A 14,151-nucleotide genomic window follows, 5' to 3' on the forward strand; every position below is an offset into this window, starting at 1 on the left:
GGTGCGTTGCTTAGCTCCAGACCTCCCGAGTTCAGTTCGCACGCTGAGACCCGTGAACGGCTACCCGCACGTCCGGCTCACCTGAGCTAAAGTCTGAGCTGAAGCTGAGCCGCGAGCTATTCCCGGTCAGACTACGGCTCTTGGCGCGGAAGCGGCTCGTCCAGCGGCGGTCGTGCACGAGCTGGTCGGCCACCTCATCCTCGTCCTCGCCCACCGACGAACCATTCCTCCTGTCGACAATCGTGAATGACAGTGGCGATCTTCCTGGTTACTGTGCTCTTTAAGCAGGGATTTCCAGTCATATTCTAACTAGTAGCTCTTCGGACATGTGCCAGTCATTCGAACACTAGAGCACCGGCAGTCACCGTAAAAACATGTCAAACATCCTGGGCACTTCTTCTTACGCTCATGTGCCGCACAAATGATTCACAAATGGTATACCCAAATCTCCTTCGCAATATGGCATTGTTCATTCGAGCTGGCTCATTATGTCGTTCATTGGCCATGTGGCATGCCTGCATCAAGTCTGGTTTGACTGCATGCCCAACCCTGATTGCATGTGATATGAGATGATATTATGTACACACCACACACACACACACACACACACACACACACACACACACACACACATATATATATATATATATATATATATATATATATATATATATATATATATATATATATATATATATATATATATATATATATATATATATATATATATACTCAACGCAAAAAACTGCAAAACCGTGCCTGTATATCCCACCCCATCCCTGCGAGTCCTCCGGTACCTCATCGGTACGTCCTCGTCATCTTGAAGCGCAGAGGCAGCGGTAGCAGCCGCGGCGCTGGCCAGGTCGACCTGCGGCGCCTCGTCTTCATCCTGAGAACCGGTGGCGGCGGCGGCGCGCTCCTCCAGCTCGGCACGCCGGTTGGCCTCCTGCAGCCGGTCCCGGAAGGTGCTGCGCCGTCGCGGCAGAGCCGCCGCCGGCCGGTCCGGCGAGACCGAGCTGCGGTAGCGCGGCGGTGAGCCGCTGCTCGCCTCGCTCCTGCCATCTGTCGGCGGCGGAGGAAAGCGTCGCTGCGGTCCTGGGCCGTGTAGCTGCTGCGCGGGGTTGGTGTGGTAAATGGCGTAAATGGAATGGCTGCCGTTCAGTCCTGCTTCTGGAGTCTGCTGGTGTTTAATTTTGGACAACACCACGGCCACGAACCAGGTTCGCCATTGTCAGAATCTGTCTGTCTGTCTAAACGAGGAGCAACCTGAAAATGATGCGGGCTGAGAGTAAGCTTTACTTCACCAACATAAGACAATTGAGCAGCAATGTCCATCGGACCGTTCAGACGCCATCCAGACTTCTGTAATACCTTGCGAAGGCGAGGTATCGTCCACGCTGCTGCAGGCGCTGAAGAAGGCGTCCGTGTCCATGGACACCTGGCCGCGGACGGCAGCGGCCGTCGGCTCGGACGCCGGCCGGCCCGGCCTCCTGCCGCTCAGCAGCCCCGGCAGCAGCTCGCAGCGCTCCTGCGCCACCTCCTCCAGCCGCCACTCGAAGTAGTCGGCGTCGAGCGCCTGCAGCGGCGCCTGCTCGCCCATGAGCGCCTCGCACACGGTCAGCAGGGTGTCCTCGCAGGGCAGGTCACCGGCGGCGGGCGGCTCGCCCGGCGCGCGCGCCGACTCACTGCTTAGCAGGCGCACCAGCTGACTGCGGTCCATCGTGCGGATCTTGGCCATGATCTGCGACACTATCTGCGAGTTTGTCTCCTGGCCGAGCTCGCCCAGCTCGCGCTCAATCGACCGCTGCAGCTGTCCTATCAGGCGCAGCACGCCTTGGCGGGCGGAGCCGCTGGAGGCGGTGCCACCAGGTGGCGGTGACGACGGTCCGCCAGGCGACTCTGCCATCGCGCCACCGATGGTGGCCGGCCGGCGCAGCGGCGTCCAGCGCGCCGGCCGCTCCTCCGGCAGCGACTGGCGGCACGCACGAACGAGCGCGGCCCCGTTCTCCGGGGCCGCCGGCGAGTCGCCCGACTCGCTGGCCACAGGCGAGTCGGACACGTGCGGACTCGGGCAATTTGACTCGCCGATCGGACTCAGCCGCTTGGTGATCTTGGGCTGCTGGAAGCCGAGGTATGCCTTGTTCAGCTCGCGCAGGATGGCGTCCTCGTCGTACTGCGCCGCCGGTAGGCTTCCGTAACTCTCGGCATCCACGCCGCAGATCTGACGTTCCACAGCCGAGACGCGTGCCGACGCCTGGCGGCAGAAATCGTCAACGTTCACACCGTGCGATGGTTGAACACGACATATGAACACTGCGTAAGGACAGAAAGGCAAAACAACGGCTTCTTCGCGCAGCGGAGGAAGCATTTGCGACACATGTGCTTCGGTGAAGGCACTTTTTTAAAGAGTTGAGGCGAGCCATACCAGGAGGCCACATGATCAACTGAGTCGAATTAAAGCTGACGTTAACTGAGCTCTCGCCCATTTCAAGACCGTAAAATATTTACGGCATCGTTACCGAATCGATGAGGTGTTAGTTATGGCGCCGTGCGCACGATTACCGCCCCGGTGGGCTCGCACAGCGCATGCAAATGCTCTGTGTGATCAGGGGAGCTGGTCACGGCTACATATGTGGCGTTAAACATGCTGCAGGGATAGCGTCCACGTCACCAAATGCCAAAAATAGAACTTGCCGTACATGACTCTCGTGAATGCTATGAGCTCGGTACTTTTAACTATGTTTTAATGGAGTTCTGGCTCCAGCCCTGCCAACTTTGAGTCAACCATGCACGATGCCATGCTATTCATTTGCCTCTTTCCGTTTGTGTATGTGGTAAAGCTGCTCTGAAACGGCATCGCACAACACAACGCCATTCGGCCGACACAATGACTGGCCCACGTGATCACTGCACGAATGAATGTTCGTCGACTATCGCTGCCGTTGTGCGTGGCATGCGTTTCGCGCAAGTATTTTTAGAGTGCATCAATGACACACCTCCCCGGCGCCAATCCCACCCATGTCAAGTCTTCGGCCGCGGCGGCTCGTGCCTCCCTCACGGAGGAGCTTGCGGCCTTCCGTCGCTGGGCGAAGCTCGCGCGGAGAGTGAACATTCTCTGTGCCACTCGTGCCACTGTGTGCCACTGTGTGCCACTCGTGCGAACTTCAGACGATGCGACGCGAAGTCGGGAGCGAGCGGAACAGGACGATACGAGCCGCAATGCGGGGCTATGATCGGCTACGTGGCGGAGAACCTAGACGCAGGAATCCGACCGAAAGCCGCTGGTTCTGCAGCTAGTCAACGATTTTAGAAGCTGTATTAAGAAAGATATCATCAGCTCCTGGTACGCTTCCCACCGAATATTTCCTGAGGAGATTGCCGATTTAAAATTGTGAAATTGGAATTGGAATTGTAAAGCTAACCATAATCCACCTCATGAATTTATTTCACAAACTGAGTAAAGCGCATGGGGGAGGGATGAGCGAGGCCCACACCGCCAGTGGCGTCTGCTTCCCGTACTCACCGAGTGCCCATTCAAATACGTTCAAATGGGAATCAAGTCAATGGGAGCGTGGGAGTCAAGACATGACGGGACCGCCCGACCGCTGTCGGTTACGGCGTCGGTGCTGCCACCTACCGACAGTCTGCTGACCTTCGGCGCGCCGCCGGGGCCGCAGGACAGCTGGCAGGAGCGGACGCAGCCCGACACCGCCAGCGCCTCGTTGTCTTCCAGCTTCTCCTGGAAGAGGGCCGTCACCAGCAGCTCTGGGTGCGTGGCGTGGCACAGTGCCTCCTGGCGGTACGCACAGGGAGCTCGGTCACGGCAAAGGTCGGTCGGTTAGGGGCAAAGACAACTTGCGCCCAGGTAGGTCGGGAAGCGACACAGTTGGGTCGGAGGTACTGACATGATATCGCGATGTAGCAATCAAACGTACAATTGTGCTGGAAGAAAGCGTACATCATTCTGAAACTGCACAACATTGAAACGTATTATTTTCCCGGTGGTATTGCGTTCGTAACACGATAATTATGCGCTACATGATGAATATCTCCGTGATTATTGTGTCAGCCAGTACCACCTACCACTCATCATCATCATCTGCGAGACGGTTATCAGAGGGTGCTTGGTTGGTTGTCTGACACACAACGGCTATTTTTGGGAGGTACAGGGTGGGAAAACGTTATTTAGTCCACCATCGAATTTATTGAAGAATCGATCACAACTATCCTTTAAAAGCAAAATAAAAAAACGTTGTGAATTTCGTTTCATAAAATCTTTCTCCCGTGTTTTATTGGTATTTTAAAGATGTCAAGAATCGCACGATATTGCTGAATGTAAGACCTGGCGAGACCAAAACCATCGTACGATGAAAACACTGTACGTTGTCTATCTAGCAACGGAGGACGCTCATGGACTACACGTCACATGCCCGAGCTAACAACAAAACCCCTGATTTTCTTGCGTCGGTGCGTAAGCTTAACATGTTCATGCATTTACACAATGGCTTGATAAAGTACGAAATTGACTGTTTTTACTAGAATCCAACTTTCCCGTGCTCTCAGACACACACCAGGTGTTCTGAAGAGTTTAACTCAGTGACAATTAACAGCTTATAACTCTTGTCTATGAACCACATACCGGCCTCCGTCTATCGCTCGAGCATAAGCGCACCCTTATTTCGATAATACAGCAAGCATCCATCACGTGCTCCACTTGCTACAAATATTTGCGTACGATGCTAATATATGACTATGTCTCGGGTGCCACATTTTCCAGTCACCCCCATTAATGACTTGCACTATCATGTTCTCCTCAAGCCATTTAGGCTCATTGTAGCAACTTTTTCAAGCATTTACTTTGCGTTGACGTCACTAAAATTTATTTACTCGGAATCCGATTCCGGCTCGACCCGCAACACAAAACTGCCACACTAATAAAGGTCTTAGGGCCTTAGCGCTCGAAGAGACTTCAAAAAGACTCAAAGAGTTTGCGCATATTCTTACCTGTTCGAAACGACAACCGACGGTAAAAGCCCATAAATTTAAAGCCTGTGCTGCCTCGAAGCCCAAGTCAATACCGGAGGGCCATTTCCTCCGCTCAGGTATGCAACCCACGAGATTCCAATCGGCCCACCCAAAGGCCCGAGCACATAACACCCAGGCACGTACACTCACTTCACCCAAAGCCCTCAATTCCTGCGCTCCACCAGCGCCGACGCGTTTTCTCCCCACGCGGCCGCCGCTGCGCGCCGCACCGCCGGCTAACCCCTGACCTGTGACCTGGCGTCGCGCCGCGTGTCGCCGCCGGGCAGCGGGCTGAGGAAGCAGACCTGACTGACCCCCGGCTCGACGTCCTCGACGCGGCCCGTGTCGCGCACCACCACCGGGCACAGCGGCTTGCTGCAGGCCAGCCAGTCGTGCAGACTGGCGAACTGGCGGCCGCTCATCACCTGAACGGGCAGAGCGGCGCCGCAAGGCTCAGAGGGGATGCTTGGCTCAGAGAGGCGGCATGGGCAAAGCGGCGTCGCCCGGCTCAGAGGGGGCGCATGGGCAGAGCAGTGCCGCCCGGCTCAGAGGGGGCGCATGGGCAGAGGGGCGGCATGGGCAGAACGGCGTCGACCAGCTCAGAGCGGGCGGCATGGGCAGAGCGGCACCGCCCGGCTCAGAGGGGACGGCATGGGCAGAGCGGCGGCATGGGCAGAACGGCGCCGTCCAGCTCAGAGGGGGCGGCATGGGCAGAGCGGCGCCGCCCAGCTCGGAGGGGGCGACATTGGCGGAGCGGATCGCGGCCAGCGATGCTCCCCTCCCACCCCCTCACTGTGCGACGGCGCACTTGACACGGTTTTGGTCACTGGACTCAGGGCGTTGTCAAACGCGTCATGTGAGCTTTCATCCATTGTTTGACTGTTCACCCAGCACATGCCTGTTCGCGTATCAAATCATTGCTCATCCAGGACATGGTTGGTCCCCATCGTATGGCTGCCCCACTATCCATCACCTACCATAGCACTGCCCTCCATTACGTGGCTATTCGCCCATAACATAACAGTTCACCTGCCACATGACTGTTCATGCATAACACGACTGTTCACGCGTCACATGAATGTCCACACATCACATGACCGGTAACCCATCACATAACTTTTCAAGGTGAATCACCACGTCGTCGTTTATGCATCGCATAACCGTTGCCTTATCACATCGTTGTTCACCCACCACACTTCTCTGCATGCAGTACATGGGCGCCTTCTCAACACATCTCAGTTCTCTTGCCCCGTCGTGGTCTACATTCCACATTCCACATTTAAATTCCACCGCCACATTCCTGCTCATTTATAACACCACTTTCCCCCCGTCACACCACCGCTCGCTCACCGCGTTGCACTGAAACGCCACATGTCTGTTTATTCATCACATCAGTGTTCACCCATCACGTGCCGATCCGTCACCACACCCACAGCTCGCACCACACCCAGCTCCTGCCGCACAGCGCCCGTCTTCAGAACACGCCTATCGCCGACGCCGCCGCGCCAGGGCCTGGGCCGTACCTTTCTGGTGTAGGAGACGCGCCCAGTGGGTTCGGCCTCCGACATCGCCTCGAAGTACAGCAGCACGGCCTCAAGCTTCACCCGCTGCCATGGACTGCAACACACGCCGACCGAGCGGGGTCAGCGCCAGGCGGCCGGCACGTGACCACGACCCTGGACGAGGCCGCTGCCGAAACAGGAACCCCTCGTTCACCCGTCCAGATGGATCATCTGGCCAGCTGGCTGGAGAAGCCAGCACAGCCTTCGCGTTAGGAAATCGACACTGGATCCCACCAGCCATTGTAGGGTTGCGTTACGTTCTGTTGAAACTTACATCATCACACAAAGATACAGCGCGTCCCCAACGCAGCCGATGAGATATCGTAATCCTCGTGAAGGCAAGCCAATGGTCAAGGACTACAAATATTTCCGCCTCTGGTCAATCAATGCTCCGGGCTCAGCGGCCAACCAAGCGGTCTCATGCACACCGGCACTGGACGAGTCAATTACAACTGAACATACTCGTCCTGACACTAAGTGTCCGCACGTCTGGCTCCAGTCGTGCAAAGCATGGTTGATATTGGCGATCTTTCGGAGAGGGAACGACTGAGGTGTCTGATAACGATATCATTTGCTCTTGAATGTCGTAGGTTTAATCGATGATGAAGGCTCCAGATTAACGGTAACCGATCTTTGTAATCAGTTCACCACACAGGATGCTTACAGAAGAACAACATGTAACCATGCAAATGCACAGAATGCAAAAACATGATTGCCATAAGAACTACCTGCTGACAATCATCCGGTATTCATCCGTCAGAGAAAGACAGGTGACTTGAAAGAATGCCACCACTTTTTACGACCCTACGTAACAAAGTAGGAATTAAAGTGACCGTGCACACGACACCCAGGTCATGCTGTGCATTTGAACACGGACTGTGACTGACACCGAACAGATTCTTATCGTCACTCGGTGCCTGGTCCGTAAACAAAAACAAGACCTTCAGGCGGGGGGCATATGAAGGCAGGGATTCTACGAAGTACGAGACTTGGTGAAAGCATACACTTCTCCGGGAACCCGATTGGCAATTTTATCTGCCGTGCATGCCAAAATGCCCCTCCGGAGCGAAGGCTATGGCCGATTGATATTCAAACCAACTGCACCAATCAATTTTCCATCGCCTCTCACTCCTGCCAAGGTCATGAGCAAGAGCCCGGAAGCCGAAGCCAACGACGGAAGCTAACCACCTGAGGAGCTGGGACAGTTGGCTGCCAGGTCAAATCCGTGTCCGACTCATACCCACAGGAGTGGCTGGGGAGCCACCACGGCTCGACACCGCACCGCGGCAGAGCGACGGAGTCAAGTCCGACTCATACCCACAGGAGTGACTGGTGAGCCACCACGGCTCGACACCGCACCGCGGCAGAGCGACGGAGTCAGGTTGTGTCGAGAGCGGCTGCGCACAAGGCGAGACTCCCCACACCGCACACTGAGGCTAATGATGGAGGCGCGCAAGGTCATGACCTGTCAGGGAGGTCAGCTGACTGCTGATGCCGGGTGCCAAGAAGCTGTCGGAAGCATCGCACGAACAGACGGCAGCCAATAGATCGACAAGGTGATGAGACTGGACGACAGCCACCCCCAGGGGGACAGGGCGACCGCACGGAATGTCGGGAGACGGCGAGGAAAGTCAGGGAACTGGACCAGAGCTTCAAGAACTCACAGAGGAGTGCGGAGACCAGTGACCTAGCGAACAGATTCCACAACGGTCATCCCGCGAGCCAGGGGACTTCGCAAAGAAACATCACACTACAAGTGGCATCACGAGATCAAGTAGATGGTGCGCTGGCACGTGTGTCAACCCCGGTTAGCGAAGCGCATGAGGGCCACGGTATGGACGCTGACGTGCCCACCGGTCCGAAGACACATTCAGACACGTCGTCGGTGACACGTGCACGCGCGGCCACCGCGGATGTCAATCACTCCCGGTGTCAGCTGGTCTGACAGGGTCGGTCGGCCGGCGGCGTCTACTGGCCAACCGGGCTCCACGGGCGGCGTCTGCTGGCCGATCCGGCTCCACCGGCGGCGTCTGCTGGCCGATCCGGCTCCACCGGCGGCGTCTGCTGGCCGATCCGGCTCCACCGGCGGCGTCTGCTGGCCGATCCGGCTCCACCGGCGGCGTCTGCTGGCCGATCTGGCTCCACCGGCGGCGTCTGCTGGCCGATCCGGCTCCACCGGCGGCGTCTGCCGGCCGATCCGGCTCCACCGGCGGCGTCTGCTGGCTGATCTGGCTCCACCGGCGGCGTCTGCTGGGCCGATTCCGGCTCCACCGGCGGCGGTCTGCTGGCCCGATCCGGCTCCCCCACCGGCGGTGTCCTGCTGGCCGACCCAGTTCCACCGGCGGCGTCTGCTGGCCGATCCGGCTCCACCGGCGGCGTCTGCTGGCCGATCCGGCTCCACCAGCGGCGCTGCCGTGGTGGCAGCAGCGACCCCGACAGCCGGGTCCTGCACCGTCCGTCGCCACATATGGATGTGCTGGAATACGTCCACTTCAGTGTATCTCAGTACTTCGGAATTCAGTAGATCTGATATGTTTTTTGTCCGCTTTACATCTGGATACGTGTATGTCATGCGGAGGCAAAGCGTGACGCTATCCGCGAGCAGCTGCCACATTTTTGGGGTTATGAAATCAATTACGGCGCCCGAGCACGACTTAAGTGATGGTTATCCGGCCAGATCGGCACGATCAGCCGGCGCCGGCGCCGAAACACCGCCCGGCCTCCACTGACGACGAGCCAAGGCAGGCAACCACCACTTTTGGCACACCACGACGGGATGAAGAGGGGGTACAAAGGAGAGAGCCTAGGACCAATTACCAGATAATCTGATGCGTGGTGGAACTGGACATTACAAAGAGTGAGATGCCTACTCCGCACGGATAGTCAGATTATAAATTCACAGCTTGCCAAAATGTATCGTCTTTATGTGAAACTTAGTCCTCTTTAATATTCATAATCCTGCTTGAAACATAAACCGACGGAAGAGATTGTTAAGACATTCTGACATGCTCGAACTTAACCGTGTCATGACAACATGCCACAAGATTCCCTAGAATAGAACATGATGTGGCGCACTGATGAGCGCCTATCTGCATTGTCGTACCAGTGCCCATCTGATACGACTGATAAAGCCCTAAGACTGCTGTCAGCAGACGCCCAGGAACAAAAATGAGGCGCCATTGAGCGTCTCTAGCTTTTTCATACGGTCGACGAATGCACACTTTACGTACACGCTTTCTACCATCCTGCCGTACTGTGAACGCATACTGTAATTGCCAGGAAGCATAGAGTGCACACAGCCGTAACGTGCGTTTTCATTCATCGTCAGCTGATGACCATGGCTGCCATGTAACCGGTCGGGCAGATTTACCCCATGAATTATTTGCAAGCAATACGTTTGGACCGTTCAAACTGGCGCTTGATGGCTAGCAGGTGCAAACAATTAAGTAACTCGAGGGAACGCAGCATGTTGCATAACTATGTCACGATAACATATAAAGCAAAAGCGAAACCTTGCTAGGTGAATCCGTGGTTCGCAATTGCACGTCGTGTGTTTAATTTGCGATGAATGATTATTTTCATCATTCATTTGTTATCCCGCGGCTACAGGTCCCCCTTTATTGCTTGCACAGCATGATGGCCACACTATGCAAAACACACACGCAACACATTCAACATTGAAAATCTGAAAACTGCAGGGAGCTTTGCATAAGCTTGCAGATCCATTGTGCAATCCTAATGGTCACGCCATAATCATTTACGGAACAATGACGCGTTATTCGCAGTGTGCATTAATCCATACAGACACTTATTGAATGTGCCCCCCTCCGCGGGCGACGGCCTCACTTTTAACACGGCACCCGCAGCACGCTCCACGGGCTAGCTCCCCGGACCAGCCAGGGCGCTAACCCCAGCTGCTCTCTCCCACTCTGGACTCGTGCGGCTACGGCCTTTCCGTTGGCCGGCGCCTCGGCAGCGACCCCTGCGAGCCGCCGGCCCGGCCCGTCGGTCCGGGTCCCCGACAGCGGCCGGCGCCTGCTTGTGTATGCGACCCGGCCGCACAGCGCGCCGGTGCACTGTTTGCTTTTAGGGCGTCCTGCAATCGTAACGGCCTGTCCGATCCTCCTGAACAATGGCCGACAGGCGGCCGGGGCGTTTTTACTCAGCTTCTCCAGACGCCCGGACGCCACTGGAGTTGTAGCGCGGCGGGGCGCTGACAGGCCGGGAGCGAGAGGCGAGGGTGCGGGCTCAGGGACGGAGCTCAGGGACGGGAGGTCCAGCCGCCAGGCGTTCAGGGATGAAGATGCAGGGGCGGCAGGTTCATGGGCGACAAATTCAGGAGCGATAGGGTAAGTGGCTGAAGGTTCGGGGAGAGTTTCACGGGCGGGAAAGTCAGGAGAGGAAGGTTCAAGTGGGAGGTTCAGGCCTGAGGTTCACGGCCGCGAGGTTCTGGAGTGGAAAGTACAACGCGGTAGGTTCAGGGATGGAAGGTTTAGGGGCGGAAGGCTCAATTTCGAGGGTTTAGGGAAAGGGTCAAGGAGATCACCGCAAGCCAAAGGTTCATGGGAAAGATGCTTAGGAGCACCCGGAAGGGAGGCTCCGAGTCGAGCTTCAGAAGCGGGCGCTCATGAGCCCCCATGAAGGGCCCTGCTGCATCCGTCCTGGCGACGCCAGTCTTTAAGGAGGCGCCGCTACTCACTCGGAGACCGGCGCCAGTCCAGGGTCTCCGCGGCACAGTGATCACGAGCTCGGCAGAACCGGGTACTGCGCAAGAACCGCCGGCCCCAACCACACACGAAAACAAATGACGCGCCCACCTCTTCCCACCCATCAAGGTGCACTCCGCTACAAACAAGTTCCCAGCTTGGGAGAAATGAGCTCTGCTGGACGCCTCCGGCCCGCGACCGTTTTTCTGCCTTTGTGCCGTGTGCAGTGTTTTCCGGAAGTCGCCCGATAAAATCGGCAGACGAGCAGCACGAAGCGAGACTTGAAACAGTCTCAGGCAGAGCCCTGTCACCGAGTGAAACGTCGGAAACTAACGCAGACTGCCGTCCTTAGAAGCCGTCCCCAGTCCGACTCGGCGGTACCATCTTGTCATTAACCTCGGACCGAGCGGCGGCGACGATCATGGGCGCGACGCGGCGGCGCGCGGCCGGCTGGCGCCTTTTTTGGCGTGCGCACGCCCCGCGATGAAGGGCCCCGATACAGTCGCCTGGTGACGGCGCGCCGCTGCCGGCGGGCCGCCATCAATAACGGACACCGCTCTATTACGTGTCGGCGTTGTAGGCCGAGTGCGCGGCTGGCCGGCACCGTTCGCGCTCCGACACGGCGTCAGGGCGTGACCCAGCTAGCGGGCGATGGAGGCCGGGAGCCTCGGGCTGACAACAACGTCGACTGAGTTGATGAAGGCCACCTGAGGTCGACTGAGGCTGAGCGATGTCTTCTGCAATCGTCGAACGTCTTCTTCGGCGACTCGAAGTCCCCTGCGGTACACACCACCTGCTGAGGCCATTTGATGTTCATCTAGCCTCAACGAGGGGCATCCCCCGAGATCTTCCTGAGATCTTTCTTCGCAGAACGCCTCTGAGATCTGCCGTGGCTACGTAAGGTATCCTATGGCCACTTAAGTTCAACCGCAGGTATCTGAGATCATGTTGAATTGCCTGTGTTCGGCTTGCTCCGCTCCGTTCAGCGTTGGCGGTACGCAGCTCATTCCGAGCCGGTCATCACTAGAGCCCAACTGGGACCTCCAGCGGTCCCCTGAGACGATCACATGTCAGGCGAAGCCACCGGCGTATGTCCCACCAGTCCTCAGGCGAAGCCACCTGGCGTATGTCCCACCAGCCTTCAGGCGAAGCCACCCGGCGTATGTCCCACCAGCCCTCAGGCGAAGCCACCCGGCGTATGTCCCACCAGCCTTCAGGCGAAGCCACCCGGCGTATGTCCCACCAGCCCTCAGGCGAAGCCACCCGGCGTATGTCCCACCAGCCCTCAGGCGAAGCCACCTGGTGTATGTCCCACCAGCCCTCAGGCGAAGCCACCTGGTGTATGTCCCACCAGCCCTGTCATGTAGAAGGTCACGCAGCAGCCGCCTGCGCGTGCTCCGAGGGACACCCCCTGCGTCCTCCGAATCTCTCTCGGTCCAGCCCGAGGTCACAGTCCGAGGTCACAGCTCGAGGTCACCTGAGGCCAGTCCGCTGAAGGTCGTCCCTGACCCGACCGAGTACCCGATTCACAAAGCGGAGCATGCGCGGTCTATGCCGGACAGGTCTGAGTGCTGAAAGCCTTTGAAAGCCAACTGAGATACAACATCTCACACGGGAGGGTATGCCTTCATGTGGAGTCAAAGGTTTTGGTGGAAATGTAACGTCCTGGTGGAATTAATTGGGCCTTCGCTAGTTCGACTAATCTGTCCAGTGAAAATTGAGAATTGGGTGGAGCAAAACAGCGAATTCCTTTGCATATCCGCAGAGACTTTGTGTGTCATTTGCGCTGCCTTTATGACGTGACCAACGACATCAGTAACAGATCGGGAACACGAGACTAACTATGTCCGGTCAGAGATTATCGGCACGAGAGAGGTGTCGTACACTAATTACCAATTATGGAGGCCAAATACGGCGCGCCGAAATCGACGCCGTCGCTCGTTAAGATAGCCCCAAAATACTTGATAAATACTTGATTAGCGGAACGACTGGTATTCCATATAACTTAAGAACTAGGTACAAAGAGAGCTACATCATTGACATACCTAGGAATGTGCATGAGAGACTTTGTCCATATGTACCATGTCCTTATTGACGAAGCAGGTGGACCTGAGATCTATAACCAGGGATACACGGTCATCATGGGGTAATCACGGTCACCACAGGTCAATAGCCAAATTGTCTGAAGGTTTTCAAAATATAGCATTGGAACCCAACCACCCACACCCAGGTGCGTGCTAGAAGTGGCAAATTATTTAATATGACCACGACATTTACCTCTGGTCCAACAATTACCATACAACTCTGGTTAAAACATATTCAACCCATCTAACAAAAAAATCATTTATACTTCTTACTCTACATCTAAAAAAATTATATTTTTACTTTTTTCGGCTGCGAAATCCCATCGGTGGCAACTTACCCAAGCGAACCATTCAGAGTAAGCGCGGGATCCGAACAGAGCGAAGCTTAACAACAAATGTGTCTCGCGCAGGCCTGCGGAAGCCTGCTGCCAGCACAGAGAGCCCTCGGCCGTCTGACGACTTCTCGATAACGGTAAATCAAAGTCTTGGCTAACCTGCTTAGGTGGTAAAAGAAGGACGAGAAGTTGGCATCCAGCAGCGTCGGGTGGGAGGTTGTCGAACGCTTCGGAAATGTCGAGAAGAAGCAGTTGGCCACCAGCGCAGCGATGAACCGACGGTCCAGCTCAGCCGTGCCAGCTGGAGTAGGAGCACGACAGAATGAGCTTCGGTCGATGTAAGGTCCTCTAGGTTTTACCCGCGCCAAATACAGGATGCATGGGGGACTATGAAATATAATGCATGTAGTGATTGGATCGGGCCCACACAATATGCGGA

General features: G+C 56.4%; 1 protein-coding gene across 1 annotated transcript in view; it reads right to left on the minus strand.

The window, feature by feature from the left end:
• LOC119096793 (uncharacterized) overlaps positions 1-14,151 on the minus strand; it is a 67,787-nt gene that overhangs the window by 5,734 nt on the left and 47,902 nt on the right. Inside the window, exons 4-10 of the mRNA XM_037219729.1 lie at positions 13,872-14,013; positions 6,549-6,642; positions 5,274-5,450; positions 3,638-3,793; positions 1,372-2,254; positions 798-1,062; positions 82-230 (exon numbers count right to left, since the gene is read on the minus strand). Coding sequence (XP_037075624.1) covers positions 82-230; positions 798-1,062; positions 1,372-2,254; positions 3,638-3,793; positions 5,274-5,450; positions 6,549-6,642; positions 13,872-14,013 — 1,866 coding nt within the window. The remainder of the gene's footprint in view (positions 1-81; positions 231-797; positions 1,063-1,371; positions 2,255-3,637; positions 3,794-5,273; positions 5,451-6,548; positions 6,643-13,871; positions 14,014-14,151) is intronic.

This window comes from Pollicipes pollicipes, unplaced genomic scaffold, assembly GCF_011947565.3.
Source record: "Pollicipes pollicipes isolate AB1234 unplaced genomic scaffold, Ppol_2.1 Scaffold_4295;HRSCAF=5057_pilon_pilon_pilon, whole genome shotgun sequence".
Lineage (NCBI taxonomy): Eukaryota > Metazoa > Arthropoda > Thecostraca > Pollicipedomorpha > Pollicipedidae > Pollicipes > Pollicipes pollicipes.